Below are 18,743 nucleotides of genomic sequence, written 5' to 3'. Positions count from 1 at the left end.
AATCCACAAAACACATTCATTTTCAGTGGGGCAGTGGTCAGCATTTGGCTCACAGCATGACAGTTTGTGGTTTTAATATTGACTTTCCTGGGGTCTCTCTGTGAGGAGTTTGCTTGTTCTCCCTGTGTCTGTGTGGGTTTTCTCCGGATAGTCCAAAGACATTCAGAATGGAGTCAGGTTAATTGTCTGTAGGTGTAAATCAGAGTTATTGTTTGTCTCTGTACATCGGGCCTGTGTTACGCTGGTGACCTGACCCCGCCTCTAACTCAATGTCAACTGGAATTGGCTCCAGCTTGTCCTGACCCCTCAAAGGAGAAGCGATATAGAAAAAGGATAAAACGTTGACATGTCTTTTAAAGGTTCAGTTTGTAGAATCTAGTGACATCTAGTGGTGAAGTTGCGTGTTGCAGCTGAATACCACCTCACCTCCCCCATCCCCTTGCAAACATGAAAGAGAACCTGCGTCAGCCTTCAGTTGTCTTAAAACTCAAAAGGTGTTTGGTTTGTCCAGGTTAGGCCACTGTAAATAACATGGCGGCCTCCGTAGAGAAGTGCCACTCCTGATGTAAACATAAAGTATTTCATTATAAAGGCCCTTTCTAGAGTAAAGAAAATAACAATTTGTACAATTTGGATGAAACACACAAAGGATTATTTTCTATTCAATTTCTGCCAATAGATCCCTTTCATCTAAATCTTACACACTGGACCTTCAATATCAGCGGAGATCCTCTAACAACAAATGCACCTCAGTAAAAGTTATTGTCCTTCAAAGACGATTTATTGGAATAATTTAACAGAAGTTGCTCAAACAACAAATACATCACTTCTTAAACATCACATCAAAAGTTCACAAAAGAGAAGTCGTCACTCTTATATACAATAACCCTGTAAAATAAAATCTCCTCACAGTGTCGCTCATGGATTTGTCATGTGAGTGTATACGGGACTGTATTTCATGTCCAGTGGGGGGAGCAGTGGGTGAGTTGTTTGTTAAAGGAGACGCGTTTGTAGCTGCAACAAACTCCACGTGCAAAAGTCACCTTCCAAAATGGAGACTGTAACATGAAGAATGTCTTTTGACGATTTCTGTAGAATGTTCTTCTGTCTCATCTCAGTCCTACAAGAGAGGAACATGTTAATAACAGATCCCTGTGGTGCAAACAAAAGTCAGTAAAGAAGAGGTCAAATGCTACAATCAATACTAACCTCAGTTTTGGTGACGGCAGAGAGCTCTGATGAAGCAAAGTCGGCCGAGTTTTGAGCTGCTAACTCGTGGGGCATCTGAAACAGTGAGAGTGAGGCATGAAGAACGACCGCCATGACCACGATGAGCTGCAGATTTATTAACAGTGCAGAAAGGCGACTGACCAGGACAGGGGGAGCCATGAAGAGGTAATTGAAGGGGTAGTGCAGCAGGTTGATGAAGGAGGACGAGTAAAGATCTGCGTAGCGAATCAGCTGGCTGGCGAACAGCGTCTGTCGGGAGCCGCTGCGCAGGAGGCTGCCCATCTGACCGTAGGACATGTCCATCCTATAGGTCAACACCTGGGAGCACGAAGAAGACACATCAGAAACAGCAGACGCCTCTTGGCAAACAGAAGTTAAAATAAAAACACTGCAGTACTTGTTATATCTAGTGTAAAGCCTTGCTTGATAAATGAAATGATGAAATGTAGAGCTCACCTTCATTCGTGTCTGAATATCCCTGATGTCGGGACATTCTCGACTGCCGCTGTCCATGTGTCTGCAAACCACAAACACAGCGAATTAGGAACTTGCGGGTTTGTGTCACGCAACAGGGTCAAAATATAAAATGTTCAATTCCCAGCAGCAGTTGTTCGATTTCACTGAATGCTAAATCATATTTTTTTCCCATTTTAAAGGTTATATATGTCATGTCAAGATGTACACATGGGTGGACGTGCTAATTTGAGTTGCTAAGTTGACTTCATTTATCTGTCCCACGCTCATTGGGCCTTCACACACCTTGCTGAGAACGCGAGGGTGTGGCCTGAGACGCTGGTGCTCGGGCGACATCTAGTGGCATAGAATATCTCGCAACCTTGAAATCAGGAGCTGCGGAATTATGAATAAATATTTGAAAGATTTGTATCATCCTCACAAATATTGAAGAGGCCAAATTGATATGATCCAAAATAGTTTACATGCAATAGCAGATAAAGCAAGGAAAACAATTAGATAAATTGTACATGAACCTGTTATTAACTCAACATTGATCAAACCAACTGTTTACTTAGGGCTTGTAAAAAAAGGACGATAAATGAAGAGGACATAAACTCACTTGTAAAATTCAGCTAAGAAGACGTCGAGCCGTTTCAGCTCCTCAAACAGATCTGAGAAACAAACAAACACAACCCCAGCAAACGTCACAACTCTGAAACCGGCCGGAAAAGATCACAACAACACAACGTCATGTTTATTCTCACTTTTCTTCTCCTCCCACACCTGCAGCTCCTTTGAGAGCTCTGGCACGACCAGGAAGGTTTTCCAGCCCTGACGCTTCTTAGATTTGAGGATATCGCCAAAGATGTGATCTCCAACGTAGAGAATGTCTTTGCCTTTGACGTCCAGCAGGTCACACACGATGTCCGAGGATCCTGCAGCCGAGAAATACATGTGAGGCCTTTCTGTTCTTCCATGGATCACATTATTTATCTAGTCTTGTGAAGAGTATATAGACCTCAATAAAAGGCCTGACTCTCACCTCCAGAGTAGACAGTGCCATGCTGGAGGTCGCCTGTGTACGTCCCGATCCGAAGCTTTCCTGTGTTCTGCGTGAGAAATATAACAAATTATCAGAAGCTGCCGTTGGTCACTACTGTCATTAGTATGTAAATCTGCCGAGAGACTCTTTGCTACCGTATCCACTTGTCTCAGCACCGTCCCCTCAGCGAAGAACAGAGGTTTTCTGGTGTCCACGACCACGAGGTCAAAGAAGGAGCGCCAGGACTGTTTCGGATTTCCAGTCTAGATTGAAAAATGATGTAAAATACACATAAACATTATATTTTCCAAGGAATTCAAATCTAAATTAAGATTGCCTTACCTTGATATAATCCTCAAGCAGGTATTTCATAATGGCCTTGATGAAAAAAGAAGAAAAAAAAGGTCAGAATAACTTTGTTTACTTTTAATTTCCATTGTTTTAGCAGTTATGTATTCCTCACCTCAGTGTAGCCGTAGTCACTGTTGGTGGCAAGAAAAACCTTGGCTACCTCTTTAATCCGAGACAAGAGAACACGAATATTTGGCTGAAAAAAATGAATTTGAAACTTCAGCCATTTGTTTTCAAAATAAAACCCATTTTGGTGCCTAACGTTGGCAGTTTACTCACATCTTTTTTTACGTACTTCTCCAAATTCTTGATAGTTCGTTCTTTCAGGGTTCCCTATGCAGCACACGGAGTTTACATTCAGAATATGGACAAATTAGGACTCACATCGGCTGTATGTCTTACTAGTTGCGTTGACTCACCGTATCGTGAATGAAGTCCATGGTGTCTCGAACGTCCTGGAACATGCTCCTGTAGGACATGAACAAGTCTCCGTGCTGGTATCCTTTCAGGAGGCTGCAGGAGGTTTAACAGCAGAGAAAGAGGGGTGGCAGGTTAAATAACAAAGAGATCATCAGCTTATGTCTTATAGTTCAAATCTGAGAGGTAGCCGAAGAAGAAAGAAGCCTAACAAGCTCATGGGGGCGATAAAGCTCACTTTGTGTATCTGGTGCATTTGGTGAAGAAGTCGGCAAGGCAGGCGTAGATATACGTCTCTGCAATGTACAAAAAAAAAAACACCAGCCAATCACATGATAGATTCAGTTTTACCTACTTTCTTTTTTTTCAGTTAGTTTAAAATTCTAGCAAACTAAGTATTTATTTAAACGTGTAAAAATAATTCTGAGGAGCTAAGGAAAAAAAAGAAAAACTGAATTACACGGACAAATAAACATTTCTGTTTCTATTGGAATCAATATAGAATAAATTCCTAAAAAACAAACCTGACAGATTGAAGAGTGTGTTGAGGATGTAAAAGCGATCTGTGTCATCTCTCTGAATGAATTTGTTGGGGTAGTACTTGTGAATGTCTTCTCTGTGGAACACACACATTATACAATCTGACATTTGAACACACACAAAATCCAACACACTCAAATGGTAAATATGTTGTGATTATCTTTAAAAAACATAACTGAGAAACATGTGTATCTGCAGCTGATATCAGCGGGGTGTGTGCTTGTCTGCATATTCGTCTGCGTATGTGTCTGCGTATGTGTGTGTGTGTGTGTGTGTGTGTGTGTGTGAGTGTGTGTGCATGTGTGTTAGTGTGTGTGCGTGTGTATAACCACCAGAAAACGAGTGTAATCACCCTCAGTCAGCTCCTCTCTGACCGTCACACTGGCTCTTTGTGTTTCCCTTCTCATTAAATAACTAACTGGCTGAATCAGATTTCATTTTTTTATCAAATTATATAATTACCACTTTTTACAGATAATTCTAAGCTACATTTACAGACTACATTTTTGTTTCAGGAATAAAAATCTGCAAACGGATAAATTAGTTCATATTTCAGTCAGTATATTTGACTTTACTGAATCAAATTTGATTAAACACTTGAATATATGTCGTGGAGGTTGAGGAATCCATAAGAATATATATCAACAATAAAAGTACTCAGTGTGTAGAATGCAACATTGTTATATTTTATTAAACAAACACAGTAACTGCTTCATTAACTGTTGAGTAGAAAGAATGAATATAGATTTATACATGCACCTTAAATACATATTTGATCTATTCCAACTGAAATAAATACTTTTACTCTCTCACTCACAGGGCAGCTGTTAACATCTGGAGCGGAGGCTGAGTCAGACGGATGTTGCATCTGAGAGCTTGAAGTTCTACTCAAGTAAAAGTAGCAACACCGTGTGGTAAAGATACTCCATTACAACTAAAAGTTAAATTAATGATGCATAAATATTATCAGCACGTTATACATTAAGTATAAAAGTTAAAGTTCTTCTGCAGAAAACAATTTCTGGTGCATTAACACATACAAACGCTTTAATGTCTCATCTGTCTTTAATGGAGCTGATTGTAAGAGATTTATAAACTGAAGGGAGTTTTTGTTACAGTGTATTAATTCAACAGTATTTGAAATGTATTCTCAAAAAAGTTTAACTTTACCCCTTAAGGAAGCAGAAGCCGTGACTGCAAACTAAAATGTTCCCGTTGGAGTCCACCTTCAGGAGGTTCCCATACGTGGTGTCGATCACTAAACCTCTAAAGATGGAGGAGAAAAGAGGGAGGAGGAGGCCGAGTAATTCACAAATTCTTATTTTTCGACTTATTTCTTTAGATCCTTGAATTTAGAAACAAGATCATTGTTGTATTGCTGATTACATCACTAGTAAGACATAATAACATGCCTTTCACAAATTATGTCCACTTGGCAACGAATACAGGCAAAACGAAAGATAAGGTATAAATACAAAACCAAATATCAAATATATTTTACTCCACTGAGCATCAGTTTGACTTTTATTTTGTATTCCCATTGGCTTAATTGAGATTTTGAGCTTAAGGTAAAGAGGAGGAGTTAAGAACTGACCGTGTGGGGAAGCTGGGGTCGTATGTGTATCGTAGGAGCTCATGAGGATATCCAATAGACACCATTCTGTCTCTTATCAGCTCAAAGCCCAGGCTCTCGTAGTCAGGGGACTTGTAAACTGGAAATAAATACAGATGCAAACACACAAACACACACACATATACAGTTTCAACATTTACAAAAATCCAGAGAATCTTGAGCGGCATGTTCATGAGAGAATCCAGAATAAAATCAGCACTTTAGAGGTGACCTTTGACTTCACGTACCCGCCAGCGTGTAGTCCATGTCGAAGCCGTAGCATTTGATGTTTTCCAGCGTCAGACTTCTGTTGACGAACACCCTGCGATCAAATAAAACAAATAAGCACAGCTGAAGTCTGCGGCCACATGACCAGGAGAACATGCGTGGCCCGAGGAGAAGAGGAGGAGACCTCAGACTGGTGGATTTTGGGGTTCAGTGGACAATCCAACCAGGCCCGAGGTGGAATTGTGTGAATGTGGTTTGTTGAGATGCACCCTGTTGCAGCGCCTCTGGGCTTATGACCTTGTTTGCATTAATCCTATACCAGAGGCCGTTTTCACATAGTATCTGAGTTTTTTAACGACCCAATTCTGTCACAGGAACTTGAAGGAACTTGCAGAGTTTCCAAATGAGTTACCTTGTTAAAGGGAGTGGAGCAGGGTGGAGGCTGGAGATCTTATCATGGCCCTTGACTATCTCTACCACCAATTACAGTCTGAGCATCATAAAAGCCCGAAAGATGTGTGATATGTTTTTTAACAACATGGTTTCCTGTGTCACCCACTCCCGTCATGCTCCTCTTTATCAGTGACACCCTGACAGAGACGGAGAGGCCTCTATCTGCAGCAGGTCCCGGGCCAGCCGGGCCCCCCTCTCAACACTCCCTGACAGCTCATCCATATAGGGTTGCTGTGAATAATTCACCTGCGAGCTCTTGTTTATGCCAGCGTGTTGCTGATGAGCAGATTTTCCTCATGAGATCAATCTAGCAAATAAAAGCTGGCGAGGGGTGTGAGTGAAGCTGAGGCTGGGAGGGGGGGGGGGACGGGTTTCAGTATCTACTGGTTTAAATATTCATTTGATAGGGATTAAACCTGCAGAGGCTAAAGCAGGTGAGGAGAGACTGATGGAGATTATTAACGTTGTGTAAATTGTAATTGTGGCATCAGATAAAATACTGCATGAGTAATATGTTTAATAATGTAGGACTAAGCCATTTATTCAGCAGGAAGACATAAGGAGAATTCATTTCAATATTCAATATTTCATTTCATTATTATCCCAGCTTTCACCTGACAGGATGTTCAGTTCCTCTCAGCTCCTCAGTTGCAAGTTTGATATTAGACAAGAAATAAATGAACTCACTTTTGTTCAAAGCCTCTCTTCAACCTGGTTTCATCCGGGGAGTTGCCGGCACCAGTCTTCGAGTCCATCGTGAAAAGTGAAGGAAGCATCCAGCCGCAGTGAAGGGATGTTCTCTTTAAACCCTACACTTCACTAGAGGAGGCATTTAAACGAAACAACATGTCTTCTCGCGTGGACCCGAGTGTTGTTAGCAGAGAGTTTCGTTTTGAATGCTGGAACTCCACCCTGTGACTTTTAAACTCCTCGGTGATGTCAAAGCCTACGTAACAGCCGCGTGCAGACCTCTGACCCTGCACGTTTGTGACATAATCGCCAGCACAACTTTCAGCTTTGCAGTGCAGATTGTGTTATCAGAGGCGCGCACATGTGCCGCGGCTGCTCGCCTGCGCAATGGGAAGGAGTTCCCCCCGAGGTGCACCAGTCCTGCTGTGACCCGCAGCTCAGCCACGTTCACCAAAACAAGAAGATCTCACACACCTGAAGGATTCACGACCTCGAGCACAACTTCAGAGTTTCACTTGCATTTCTCTAGTTTGTTATTGAGGTGGTTGAGTCTGCTCATATATGATGCAATGAAATATTGTTATTGTGAAGTTGTGTTTGCTATTGTTGAGTTTGTTGTGTTTGTGCTCTGGTTTTTTTTGTTGTGGCCATGCTTATAATGTGTCTAATGTCTGTAATAAAATAAGAGCTTTTGTCTCATAAGACCTTTATTTGCATAATATACCCATACTACTATATATAGTAATACAAAAGCAGAAACACTTCTGTCACTTAATCACAGTATAGCATCTCATTGATACAGATGCTTTTTAATACTTCACTGTACTGTATGTACTTTAATTCATTATGTTTTATAAGATCAGGATACAGTACAAAAAGCCCACTATTCATGTCAGAAGAAATGTCAAGCCCCTTGGAAAACAGTTTCTTGTAGATAAACACGCACAATGCAAAAGTTGCACACACCCTATGCACACACACCCTGTGCAGCATGTAACTGGTCAGTAGATGTTCTGATGCCTGACGTCAAACACACACACACAAACACACCCACACACACACACCCACACACACACACACACACAAACACACACACACCACTGATAATGTCCAGGGCCAAATCTGAAGCTGCTTTTAACTAAAAGGACAAAGATGAAAAGTCTCTACACCACTGTCCACTTTTCAAAGTATCACTAGAATAACAACACACACTCTCTTAAACACACATGTAAAAACTCAAGAATGCAAGTAAAACTATGTATGCTTGGTGAATAGGATCAGAATCTGGTCTCGTGGGATTTGGCCACGTTGAGGTCCTGCTCGGTGGATGGTCGCTTCGCTTCCCCAGATTTGCGGTGCATCCTGTCGAAGTCTGCGGCGATTTCCAGCGCTGTCTTGTGCCTGGTCTCTGGGACATTGAACCACACAAACAGGCCACAGCCGGTGCAGCAGAACAGGAAGATGAGGAAGCAAAAATAACCCATAGAGTCCTGGAGAGGAAAGGTGTTGACAAGACACTTGTGAGCGAAGCATTTGATCTCAATTCACATTTTCCAGTTAAAAGATATACAAATTTCTACCAGGAAAAGAAAGTGCCTACCACTAAGATAGGGAAGAGCATCCCCAGCAGAAACAGGCCTGTCCAGTTGAGAGTGCAGGCCAGGGTGTATGCAGCTGATTTAAATGGCTGGGTGAAGAGTTCCCCTGGAAGAGGAGCTATTATTCCAGCTGAAGGACAAGAACATTAGAGAGATTTATGCAGCTCATTGTTGATTCAAAGAGGAAATGCTTAAAAGTGAAACCCTTGATAAATAGCTGAGAGCTCCAGTGGGAAACGCACATGGTCCACTGGCGAAACAAAAGATGAAGAGGAAAACGAGGAGCATGCTGCAGTACGGCATCCAGAAGATGTGAGTCTGAGGGGAAAAGAAGGACATTCATGAGTAATGTCAGTGGCTGTCAGTCGTCATCCACCTCTGCAGAGATGAGCTAAGATCAGCGGCTGATTTAGAGGCGACTCACTTGCAGGAACAGAGTGATGGTGAGGAGAACCAGCGTCGCTGACATCGCCAGGTATCCTCTATACAGCAGCACTTTCTTCCCGGTGCTTTCAATAAACATGAACTGCAACATCAAACACAATTTCACCAGCCGACCACACGAGGAAGCTATAACTGCACATTGGAACAGGTTGTCACAGAGGAGTCCCATTACAGCAGAACCCGGAGGGAGCACAGGAACGGGCCTTTTCTTAGAACAGTTCCCCTAAATCACCGAAGCATCCATGTGAGGACGTGAGAGGGATATTTCATAGACCATAAAACTGATGTGGGACATGATGTGAGATCAGAGAAATGAGACTCACGCAGGCGATGGAGGTGCACACCTCGCACAGCCCCGTTCCCAGAGCAGCGTAACGTAACTGCCCTTCTTGAATTCCTGCTGCACGAAACACATCAAAAGAATAAAAGTAGACCTGGAGAATAAAAGCAAGAAAGAAAAGATAACAGGTCCGATCTGCACACAGTCTTTGTTTGGTTTTAGCAAGCAAGGCAAGAGATTCTCTAGTTTTTAAACTTAATCAGTATCAAGCTCTGGAAACTGACGATGGTCATTTTAAAATATGTGAAAATGCTAATTTACTCTGCTTTGTATTTTTTTACTTATAAATCACCCTGCTTGTGTGTGAGGGTTTATTTTTTATGTTTTCTTGATTTCAAGTGTTTTCCCTTGTTCCTTGAACACATCACTTACCAACTTCACTTAAACTAATGCTTACAAATGTAAATAGTATACTGAGAAAAAAGTGTCGGTCGAGATTTGTGATCGAACACGGATCAACAAGTTCTGTCTTTAGCTTCTTTTGACATGTCCCAACTAAATATATCAAATAACTTAATCAAATATCATAAATATCAAAATATATTTGAATTAAGTCAGAAGGAAAAAACATAAAAGTGATTATTAATTCTTCACCCCACATTTCCTTGAACAAGAGGTCAAATGTCAGAAAGTGCAGAAGGATGCTGTAAGTTCACTTTATCATCCACATCTGTATATTACATGTAACTCACTGCATTGATCCCACAGAGCTGCAGTCCAGTGAAGGTAATGAGGATGGTGATCAGCTGCCAGCGGACATTTTTGTTCTGAATCAGCTCCATCACTGAGTGGTTGCGGACGCCCTGGATGGCAGCTTTCTCCTTCATCATCTCCTCCACCTCCCAGGTGTAGTCCTTATCGCCCCAGAGCCTCTTTAAAGCTGAGGGGGGAAACAAATTTAGTTGGTGATAACACAACAAACGTGGAAAAGCTTTTATTTGTAGAAAGGATCCCCCCTGAGGTAAAAAAAAAAGAAGCTCTCTCACACCTTTGTCACAGGCCTCGCGGTCGCCTCTGTTCAGGAGCAGGAAGCTGGGAGACTCCGGCAGGAAGGGCAGGGTGGCGAGCTGGAGTAACGCAGTGAAACCGTTGAAACCGAGCAGCCAGGGCCACCTCTGCTCTGTTCCAAGTAACTCGCTGCAAGAGAGACATCAGCTCGTGTCTTCTCCCTTTATTGTTCATCAACTAGAATATCTGAACACATTTTCAATGCAATCTTTGATATAGTTGACTGATCTGACCACGGCCCTATGAATTGGGAGTCCTCCCCTAACCCACCCATTCAGTAGAACCCCTGAGCTGTTATCTAAACTGACCACCACCTGCTCCCATGGTGATCGACCTCACCTGATCCCCAGCAGCTGACCACTGAACTTGCCGAAAGAGACGAAGGTGGCGACGGTCACTCCCACCATCCCTCGCAGCTTCTTGGGGGCGCACTCAACAAGGTACAGGGTGTGAGCCGAGAGACTCACTCCTGGAGGCGTCCACGAGAGGGAATCATACATTTTCAGGGGGAGTTAATACCGATCAATAACTGGGTGACAAATGGCTGAGAGAATTTCGAAATATAACAGTCGCAGGTATAAATAGAAATGGATTGTTTGAGAGTGATGTAGAGAAAAGGAAAGAAAGAAAGGGCTGTAATGGCTTTCTCCACATAGTAGATTTACCTGCGTTGATGCCGTAGAGTAATCGTCCCACCATGATCATCTCAAAGGACATGGCTTTCTGGCTGGAGAGCATCAACACGGCTCCGGAAATAGCCGTAAAATTGTTGAACAGGAGACATTGTTTTCTGATGGATGAGGAGAAAGAGACGTTTGAGCCAAAAAAATCCGGAAAACAAAGCTAAAAACTGAATTTAGTTTATTCTTCGATGTGACATTAGCAGAAGTTGTGTTTTTTTCTGCTTGTCCCCACTAACCTGCCGTACTTCGACATCAACGGCCCGGCCACCAGTGCCCCCAGTAACCCCCCAATGCAGAAAATGGAGACAGTGAAGGACCAGATGAGAGACACCTGCCCCTGGTCCAGCGAGATGCCATATCTTTGCAGACACGTCTGGTTCACCAGCTCCTTTATAAACTGAACAAACCACAAGTGCATTAAATATGGCTTTGCTCTAAAAGCAGCATTTATCAGGTTTTCTTTCCACAGAAGTGCAATGCAGTTGTGTTTAAGGGTCCAGTGTGTGAGGATAAGGTGAAAGGGATCTATTGGCAGAAATTGATTATTAAATAATCCTAGTGATGTTTTCACTAGTGTGTTTCATCCCAAATTGTACAAATTATTGTAGAATGGTCCTCTCTATGGTGGCCGCCATGTTTTTTACAGGAGCCCAGACTGGACAAACTAAACCATTTGAGTTTTTATGGCAACTGATGGCTCTCTCGCATGTTTGAAAGGGGAGGGGGAGGTAAGGGGTATTCAGCTGCAACACACACCTTCAACACTAGAGGTCACCAGATTCCAAACACTGATTCTTTAAAACCTTTTTCAAAAGAACTTAATGGATGTCTCTTAATTTGTGGACATTAAATCGTGATTCTTGAAAATATTAGTTCTACTTACCTCAGAGGGGGAGGTCAACACAGAAACACTGAATCCATACTGGAACGTTCCTCCAATGCCAGTGATAAAAATGGCAGCGATCACCACAGGGCAGTCCAGCTGCAGAGATGGAGCGTGCGTACGTATGTTCAGAAATGACAAAGCTTCGTACATTCTTATTTGATGTAAAACAAAAGTTCTCCATTTCTATTAACACATTGCCCAAAGCTTAATCACTCGTCAGCGATGGTGTTAAATTATTCAATGTTGATTCAGCAAGTTGTACTACAGCAATCACTCAGAGCATTTAATTTTAATTAGGTGTATTTTTTGCTATTTGTCTACATAATGAAGCGTTCTCCAAACCTGGGCTTTCACACGCTAAACAAATGCAATGTTGAGACCCAAAAAAACGATATTAAAGGCGACTTACCAGGAGCGATAAGTACTGTGACATAGCTGGAGTCTGGTCGTTGTGATCTTTGGAGTGTTTTCAAATCCTTCACATTTTAAACTGACAAACAGGAATTATTAACTTTCTGCATAGACCACATGCAAACGAAGGGCTCAACGCAACCGCCTGGTCCTAGCTCATGTCATCATGAGTGGAAACTGCTTTTTTGAGAGTTAATCTTTGATTTCAGGTTTAGAATTAGAGTTTGGTTAACATAAAGCATTATGTCATTGTACTTGTACTTCTATCTGTGTAAGGATCAGTTTGACAATTTTTTTGACTTGAGTTGAGGTTAGGGTCTGGGTTAGGCATTTAGTTATATTGCTTAAGCTTAGTTTCAGGGGCCAGGAAGTATATTACGTCATTTAGCAAAAGCATCTGTGGATCTGTGGATCTGGGATCTGTTTTCCGGCTGTACTAAAAGAAAGTTATTTATTGTCATGCAATTTATTTAAAAGCTTGGGAAACCAACAAAACAGTAACCACATCCTGCTGGAAAACTCAAATTACTAAGACAATGTCCTCCCTTCCCTTTCCTAAAAATCGAACAGCCTTTCACAAGTTAACTGATCTCTAGGTTCACAGATGAGAAGAATCAGGATTTTTTTATTTTGCGTAGATCACAACAGGAAGGAGTTGATGGATCCAATCGTTCTACATCTATTATAATCTACGCCTATTATACAAAATGTCAAACTGATCCTTTAAGATGCATAAATTCCCCTGATAACCTTGCACATGTCACCATTAGCTGGAAACCTTTGTTGGAGTTTGTCCTTGTACCAAGTTGATGCAACTCTGATTCTAATGAGGGTTTCACTGAACTAAAAACAGGGACTTGCTCAGGTTTATTTCTGCACCGAGCAGAGTGCACCCTGTCACAGAGCTGACCTCCAGGAAGGAGCTGGTGACGGCTGTCCTGCATCGTTCCGCGGGAGGTGGCGGCTTTAAATGACAACATGCCCCAGATACTGAGACACTGAGATACTGAAAGATCTAAAAAGCCAGTAGGGGGAACGATTCCTGCAGGAGATGAAAGTTCCTTGAAGGAGCCAGAGGGGCTCTATTTACAGCTCTACGCGAGCAGGGACGACTGATGATGTAACAACGGAAGCATTTATTCTATCATCTGTATCAGTGTTTACAAAAAAAAAAACCTTTCCTCAAATCAAAGTGGCTGACACTACACAAACATAAGTGCCCTGTGTTACTGAATGAATCAGTTATCCGTAAGCTGTACATAAAGATGTCTCCACTTCTCATTATTTTCACGTCATGTAAAGAGCTATTAAAAAGTTTAACTTACTTTCATATTGTCCATCTTCATATAAAGTCTACAGAGTAATCGCTGATGTATCCACAAAGGCATCAATGACAAGAAACCTAAATGATATCATTATGTAGCAAAATCATATTGCTATATTGTGAAAATATTGTTAAGTTATATTGTTAAGGTAAAAGACAACGCAATAATCACCAGACAAACAATATTAATAATTGAGGATGAATACATGACGAAGTAATCAGCTAATTTCAATAGCTCTCTTGTGTAAACACTTGAATAATTTATTGTGATTAAGAATCAGAGGAAGACCAATTGTGCATCGTCCTTTACTGAGGAGACAATCAATCTTTAATCTGACGGGATATCGAAGACATCCTGGAGAACGAGTGTCACCCGGTTCCTGCAGAGAAAACAAGAGGGGAGGAAGAGAGAAAATTGGGGCACTGCGACAGAGATGCACCTCATTGTGTTTGATGATGGAAAAGTGGACCCAGATAATGTGTTATGAATTGGAGCTGACAAAGGCAGAGGAGTAGCGTGACTGGTTAACAGCCACTGAGATCAGATAGGAGATAGAACAGCCTGAAATTGTATCAGAAAAGAGACAAACTAAATCTCATGGCAGTAGAACTGAGATATAAAACTCCAATCATATCTTTGAAAGACAAAAACAGATGAAGTACATCTGCTAACTGCAGGGTGACATCACGGCTCTGGTATCAAACTTCTTACCCTGCACATGTTACGAAGGTCACTTCAGCAACACCAACGCACACCAGCTGTTCGACTGCAAACCAGCTGAACGCTGTGGACTTTATTGCTGGATAGAAGTTATTTTGAGCAGCTGTGAGTCTATTTGTCAGAGCACACACTGTGAGAGGGTTGTGCTCCCCTCTCGAATGCTCTAATTGCAGCTTCAGCCACAAAACAACAAACAACCCTGTGTGGAAGACACTGAGAGCTGTGATGATCACTGGATTTAAGGCTAAAGTACACGACACAACCAATACTTTTCATGTAAAAAGAGTGAAAGGCTTTGCTGCTAAAGTGTTATTATATCTGATGGGATTGCAGAGGAACTGGGGCTGTGTGTAACTTTGAGTATGAACCCTGCTCATACTTGGCCGTAATCTGCATTACCAGTCTCATGTGAAGTATGAACAAAGTCAGACATCACTGAGTCACTTACCAAGTTTAATACTGTACCTGTGCTGCTGTAACACATTTACTACAGTAGAATACACGCTGAGTCATGAGCAACTTAGCTTTTTGCTCTAATTATAGTAACTGTGGTGAACATTTAGACTGCTAAGCTTAATATTGCCACTTTGACCATGTTAGCAAGTTGACTTTAGAAACATCAATGGCTTCCAAAGGATGATCCTTCATGACTTTGGCAACTTGAAAGTTCCTCACCCCTCACAAGAATATTTGTGAAATAAGTATAATAAGCAACAGTATGTTACATTATCATTTAGATTGTTTAGAATAAAAGTAAATAACAATAGTAACAACAATACTACTACTACCACTCCTACTACTATTAGTACAACTACACCACTACCACTTATATATATTGTTATGATATTTACTACTACTTCCACCACTAACAATAACAATAGTTTTTATTCACATTAAAAGCTTTTCCTGAGCTTCAAAACCCGGAAGTTTGTTGTTTTGACTAATCTGTTGCAAACTTGCAAAATACTGTGGGTGTGACTGTTAAAGGGGGTTGTCCACTGATTAGAAGGTCAGGGGTTTAACCTGTTTTAAGGGTCATTGGGGCAAGATACTGTGTGAAAGGGTGAATGTGACTTGTCCTATAAAGAACTTTGAGTGATCAACAACAGTGGAATAGCGTTGTATGTAAAATACAGTCCACTAAAGAATGAAATAAAACAGTTTCAATTAGTTTTTATCACTGTGGCATTTCAAAAGTATTTTATCCACAGCAGTATTCATATCCAACACAGTTTAATACGACTTGATAAAGGTTAACAGCACTTGGGAAACTTGCCATTCAAACCATTCTATATATATGATATTTGAACAGATTACTTTGTTGTGTTGTCATTTAGCTTTTAAAGGTTCAGTGTGTAGAATTAAGTGCCATCTAGTGGTGAAGTTGCAAGTTGCAGCTAAACACTCCTCACCTCCCACTCCCCTTCCAAACATGAAAGAGAACCTGTGGAAACCCTCAATTGTCATAAAAACTCAAAAGGTGTTTGGTTTGTCCAGTCTAGGCTACTGAAAAGAACATGTCAGCCTCCGTAGAGTAGACCCGCTCGGCGGTGGACTAGTGGCAGAAACTTGGACTATGGACAGAAAAGGTCTCTGGTTCGACTCCACGGAGACTCCACGGAGAAAAAACAAAAAGACGAACCTGGATTGATCTGTCCAAAAATCCAAGAGGATTCTCCCTACCCTGTCTAGTGCCCCTGAGCAAGGCACCTTACTCCCCCAACATCTGCACCCCGGTCGCCTTACATGGTCGCTCACTACTCTGTGTGTCTGCACCAGATGGGTTAACAGCAGAGGTTAAATTTCCCTACAATTGCATGAGTGTGCCTGTGCATGTGTTTGGGATAAATAAATGTATCTTAATCTTAAAGTATTTAAATATAAATGGCTCATTCTAGGGTAAAGGAAACAACAATTCTTACAACTTTAGATGAAACACATTAGTGAAAACATCTCTAGGATTATATTATCTTCACTTTCTGCTCATAGATCCCTTTCACCTTAATCTTACACACTGAACATTTAAATACTCTGTGAACTATGATGAGGTTCTGCATGAAGAACCCCCCAAAATGGAGCTTTGAGTAATGACTGAATCAAATAATCGACCTTGCGACATCGTCACTCTGATGAATTAACGTTAAATTTGCCATGAGGCGGCAGTGACAGTTGCATGTATCCTCTAACAAACGCTGCATGTATCTCTGAGTCTGGACTCTCCGTTACAGGCCATCAAACACTTGGCAGCAGAAACAGACACTTAAGGACCCGAGCCAAACTCCTAAGGTCCTCCCAAGCAGACAGAGAGTCATGGTAACGCTTTATCACAATGAATAATGAATGGCTCACAGGTTCACTTTACAAGGAGCTTTTCAAGCTCAGACACATACTCACTACATTCTCATTATCTGAGTGGGGGCTGCAGTCCGGCAGCAACGTTTACAACTTCTACTCTGATGATTGTGTCCTGTAAGACTATATAAGCTACACTGCACGCTCAGGACATTAGAAATGCAGGTGAAGATACATTTAGATAGAAATTAAGAAATTGTGTATTTTCCGAATCCAGAAAGGCCCATTGTAACAATTATTTCTATTCAATTCAATTTTATTTGTATATAACCTCATAATATACATTATCTTATGGCTCTTTACATAGAAGGTCAAGACCTTAAAAATAATAGAGAAACCCACAGTTTCCACAATGAGCAGCACTTTGTCGACTGTGGAGAGTAGAAATTGGGAGAAACCTCAAGCAGAACCAGACTCAGTGACGGGGGCCATCTGCCTCCACTGGTTTGGGTGAGTAGAGAAAATGAGTATGAAAGCAGAGATCTGTGGAAAAGAGGGGAGAGAGAGATAGGGGGGAGGAGAGGGGGAGAAAGAGGAGAGATGAATTACCGATCAAAACTGTGTATTTTCTGTTTTTACTGAGCATTATCGACTGGACAGGCCAGACATAAAATGTGCACCTGTACTCAAACTGATCTACTGTTATCTGGAGTGGCAAAAATGTTTGAAAGTTAGACTCTCTTCCTAAATACAAAGCTAGAGCCAGCTGGTCATTAGCTTAGTTTAGCAATAAGAAACACCAGGGGGAGAAACAGCTTGTCATAAAACTGGAAACAAGCACAAAACCAGTGTTGTTGAGATGAGATGGGAAAGATGGATGTGGAGGGAAAGGGAACAGGAAGCTCAGGCAAAAGGGCGGAGTCTATAAAGGGGGGTGGGGAGCTCACCTTGGCCTTACTTCCTAAGTCCCACCTGAGAGAGCAGGAGGCCAACTTTAGTTTGGTAGTTGAATTGGTAGGATCCCTTTTTATTTGTTTAAAAGCATGACTTCTATAATGAAACTGTGGAACGTGAAATATATCTTTTATCTCATTGTATCAAATTAAAGTTTTATAAGTGATTGAAATGTGATCTGTTAGATTCTTTCACTGAGACTTTAAGTGAAAGCTGCGGCCTATCAGCCAACAAGGAAATGCTTTCAAATAGATTTTAGACGTTTTAAGATAATACTAACATGTCTAGGTTTACATCCAAGTGGGGTTTTTTTTGTATAAAGGTTGTAACGTTTTCTTTTGTATATCAATGTGATTCGGTTCCTTTTTAGTTTTCAAACAAAAAAGCATTAGAGGAGCCAATTATTGTGGTGCAGCCGTCTCTGGTTTCAGTTTATTCTGGGTCTTGTGAATTGAGTAGCCAGTACTGTCCTGTACTTCGGTTTATGATCAACTTGCAAAACTAACGACATTCCCATGAGCGCTACCTTTAGATAATTAACAAATGTGAGCAAGCTAAAATGTTAAAATGAGATTGTCAACACTGCAAACATTACACAGTAAGTGCATAGTGTATGCTGATGGTTCTATAGCACGTTTGTAGTTTGTGTATGATCATATTTGCGTGCTTCTCCATTTCAGTCAAACAGAGCAACAAGCAGTGTCTGTGCACCTGTTGTCTTGTTATCTTACTGTTAAGCTAAGTCACCTTGAAGAGCATAATTTAACATTCATTGTTGAATCTGACTCTTCTGACAGATGCAGGAGGAATTCTCTTATTTCACCGAAACTGCATCCGGCTGCAGGAGTCAAGAGATCAAACGGGAGCTGAGGTGAGTGATGCAGCTGGTGTCAGACGTGGGGGTAAGCAGTCGTCGGTGTAGATTCACTCAAGGAAGCACAGTGCCAGACTCCTGGGTTCAAGTTGTCTTTGTTAGACGCACACATGACATTTAAGGATGAAACATGCAGAGCTCATCATAGTGCCAGTCACCAGGGTTACGTTTTTTCTAATTCCAGTGGCA

General features: G+C 41.5%; 2 protein-coding genes across 2 annotated transcripts; both read right to left on the bottom strand.

Annotated features, from left to right (window-relative positions):
- Positions 1-759: 759 nt before the first annotated feature.
- On the bottom strand, positions 760-7,262 carry nt5c2l1 (5'-nucleotidase, cytosolic II, like 1). The gene is made up of 18 exons (XM_053411329.1): positions 7,017-7,262; positions 5,897-5,970; positions 5,631-5,748; positions 5,207-5,302; positions 4,021-4,112; positions 3,735-3,792; positions 3,499-3,592; positions 3,359-3,412; positions 3,192-3,275; positions 3,071-3,106; positions 2,884-2,991; positions 2,729-2,795; positions 2,451-2,621; positions 2,306-2,357; positions 1,687-1,747; positions 1,372-1,548; positions 1,210-1,284; positions 760-1,120 (listed from the first exon to the last, which is right to left on the bottom strand). The coding sequence occupies exons 1-18, from the start codon at positions 7,103-7,105 to the stop codon at positions 1,115-1,117; spliced, it is 1,512 nt and encodes a 503-aa protein (XP_053267304.1). The 5' UTR covers positions 7,106-7,262; the 3' UTR covers positions 760-1,114.
- A 1,034-nt stretch (positions 7,263-8,296) lies between these two features.
- On the bottom strand, positions 8,297-12,411 carry slc2a11l (solute carrier family 2 member 11, like). Its single transcript, XM_053411513.1, has 12 exons — positions 12,388-12,411; positions 11,976-12,074; positions 11,329-11,489; positions 11,075-11,199; positions 10,749-10,878; positions 10,390-10,538; positions 10,094-10,281; positions 9,385-9,495; positions 9,042-9,143; positions 8,860-8,935; positions 8,620-8,747; positions 8,297-8,509 (listed from the first exon to the last, which is right to left on the bottom strand). The coding sequence occupies exons 1-12, from the start codon at positions 12,409-12,411 to the stop codon at positions 8,297-8,299; spliced, it is 1,506 nt and encodes a 501-aa protein (XP_053267488.1).
- Between the last annotated feature and the right edge of the window lie 6,332 nt (positions 12,412-18,743).

Source organism: Pleuronectes platessa, chromosome 19 (genome assembly GCF_947347685.1).
Source record: "Pleuronectes platessa chromosome 19, fPlePla1.1, whole genome shotgun sequence".
NCBI classification, from domain to species: Eukaryota; Metazoa; Chordata; class Actinopteri; order Pleuronectiformes; family Pleuronectidae; genus Pleuronectes; species Pleuronectes platessa.
This window is presented reverse-complemented; position numbering and strand designations above follow the sequence as displayed.

Coding starts and splice junctions, on each gene's coding strand:
- nt5c2l1 (XM_053411329.1), bottom strand. CDS start 7,105: ATGCTTCCTTCACTTTTCACGATGGACTCGAAGACTGGTGCCGGCAAC. Junction 3,107..3,191: donor GTGACTACGGCTACACTGAG/GTGAGGAATACA, acceptor TTTTTCATCAAG/GCCATTATGAAATACCTGCT. Junction 2,358..2,450: donor GGTGTGGGAGGAGAAGAAAA/GTGAGAATAAAC, acceptor TTTGTTTCTCAG/ATCTGTTTGAGGAGCTGAAA.
- slc2a11l (XM_053411513.1), bottom strand. CDS start 12,411: ATGTCACAGTACTTATCGCTCCTG. Junction 9,144..9,384: donor TGTGCACCTCCATCGCCTGC/GTGAGTCTCATT, acceptor TTGATGTTGCAG/TTCATGTTTATTGAAAGCAC. Junction 8,936..9,041: donor CCATCACTCTGTTCCTGCAA/GTGAGTCGCCTC, acceptor TTTTCCCCTCAG/ACTCACATCTTCTGGATGCC.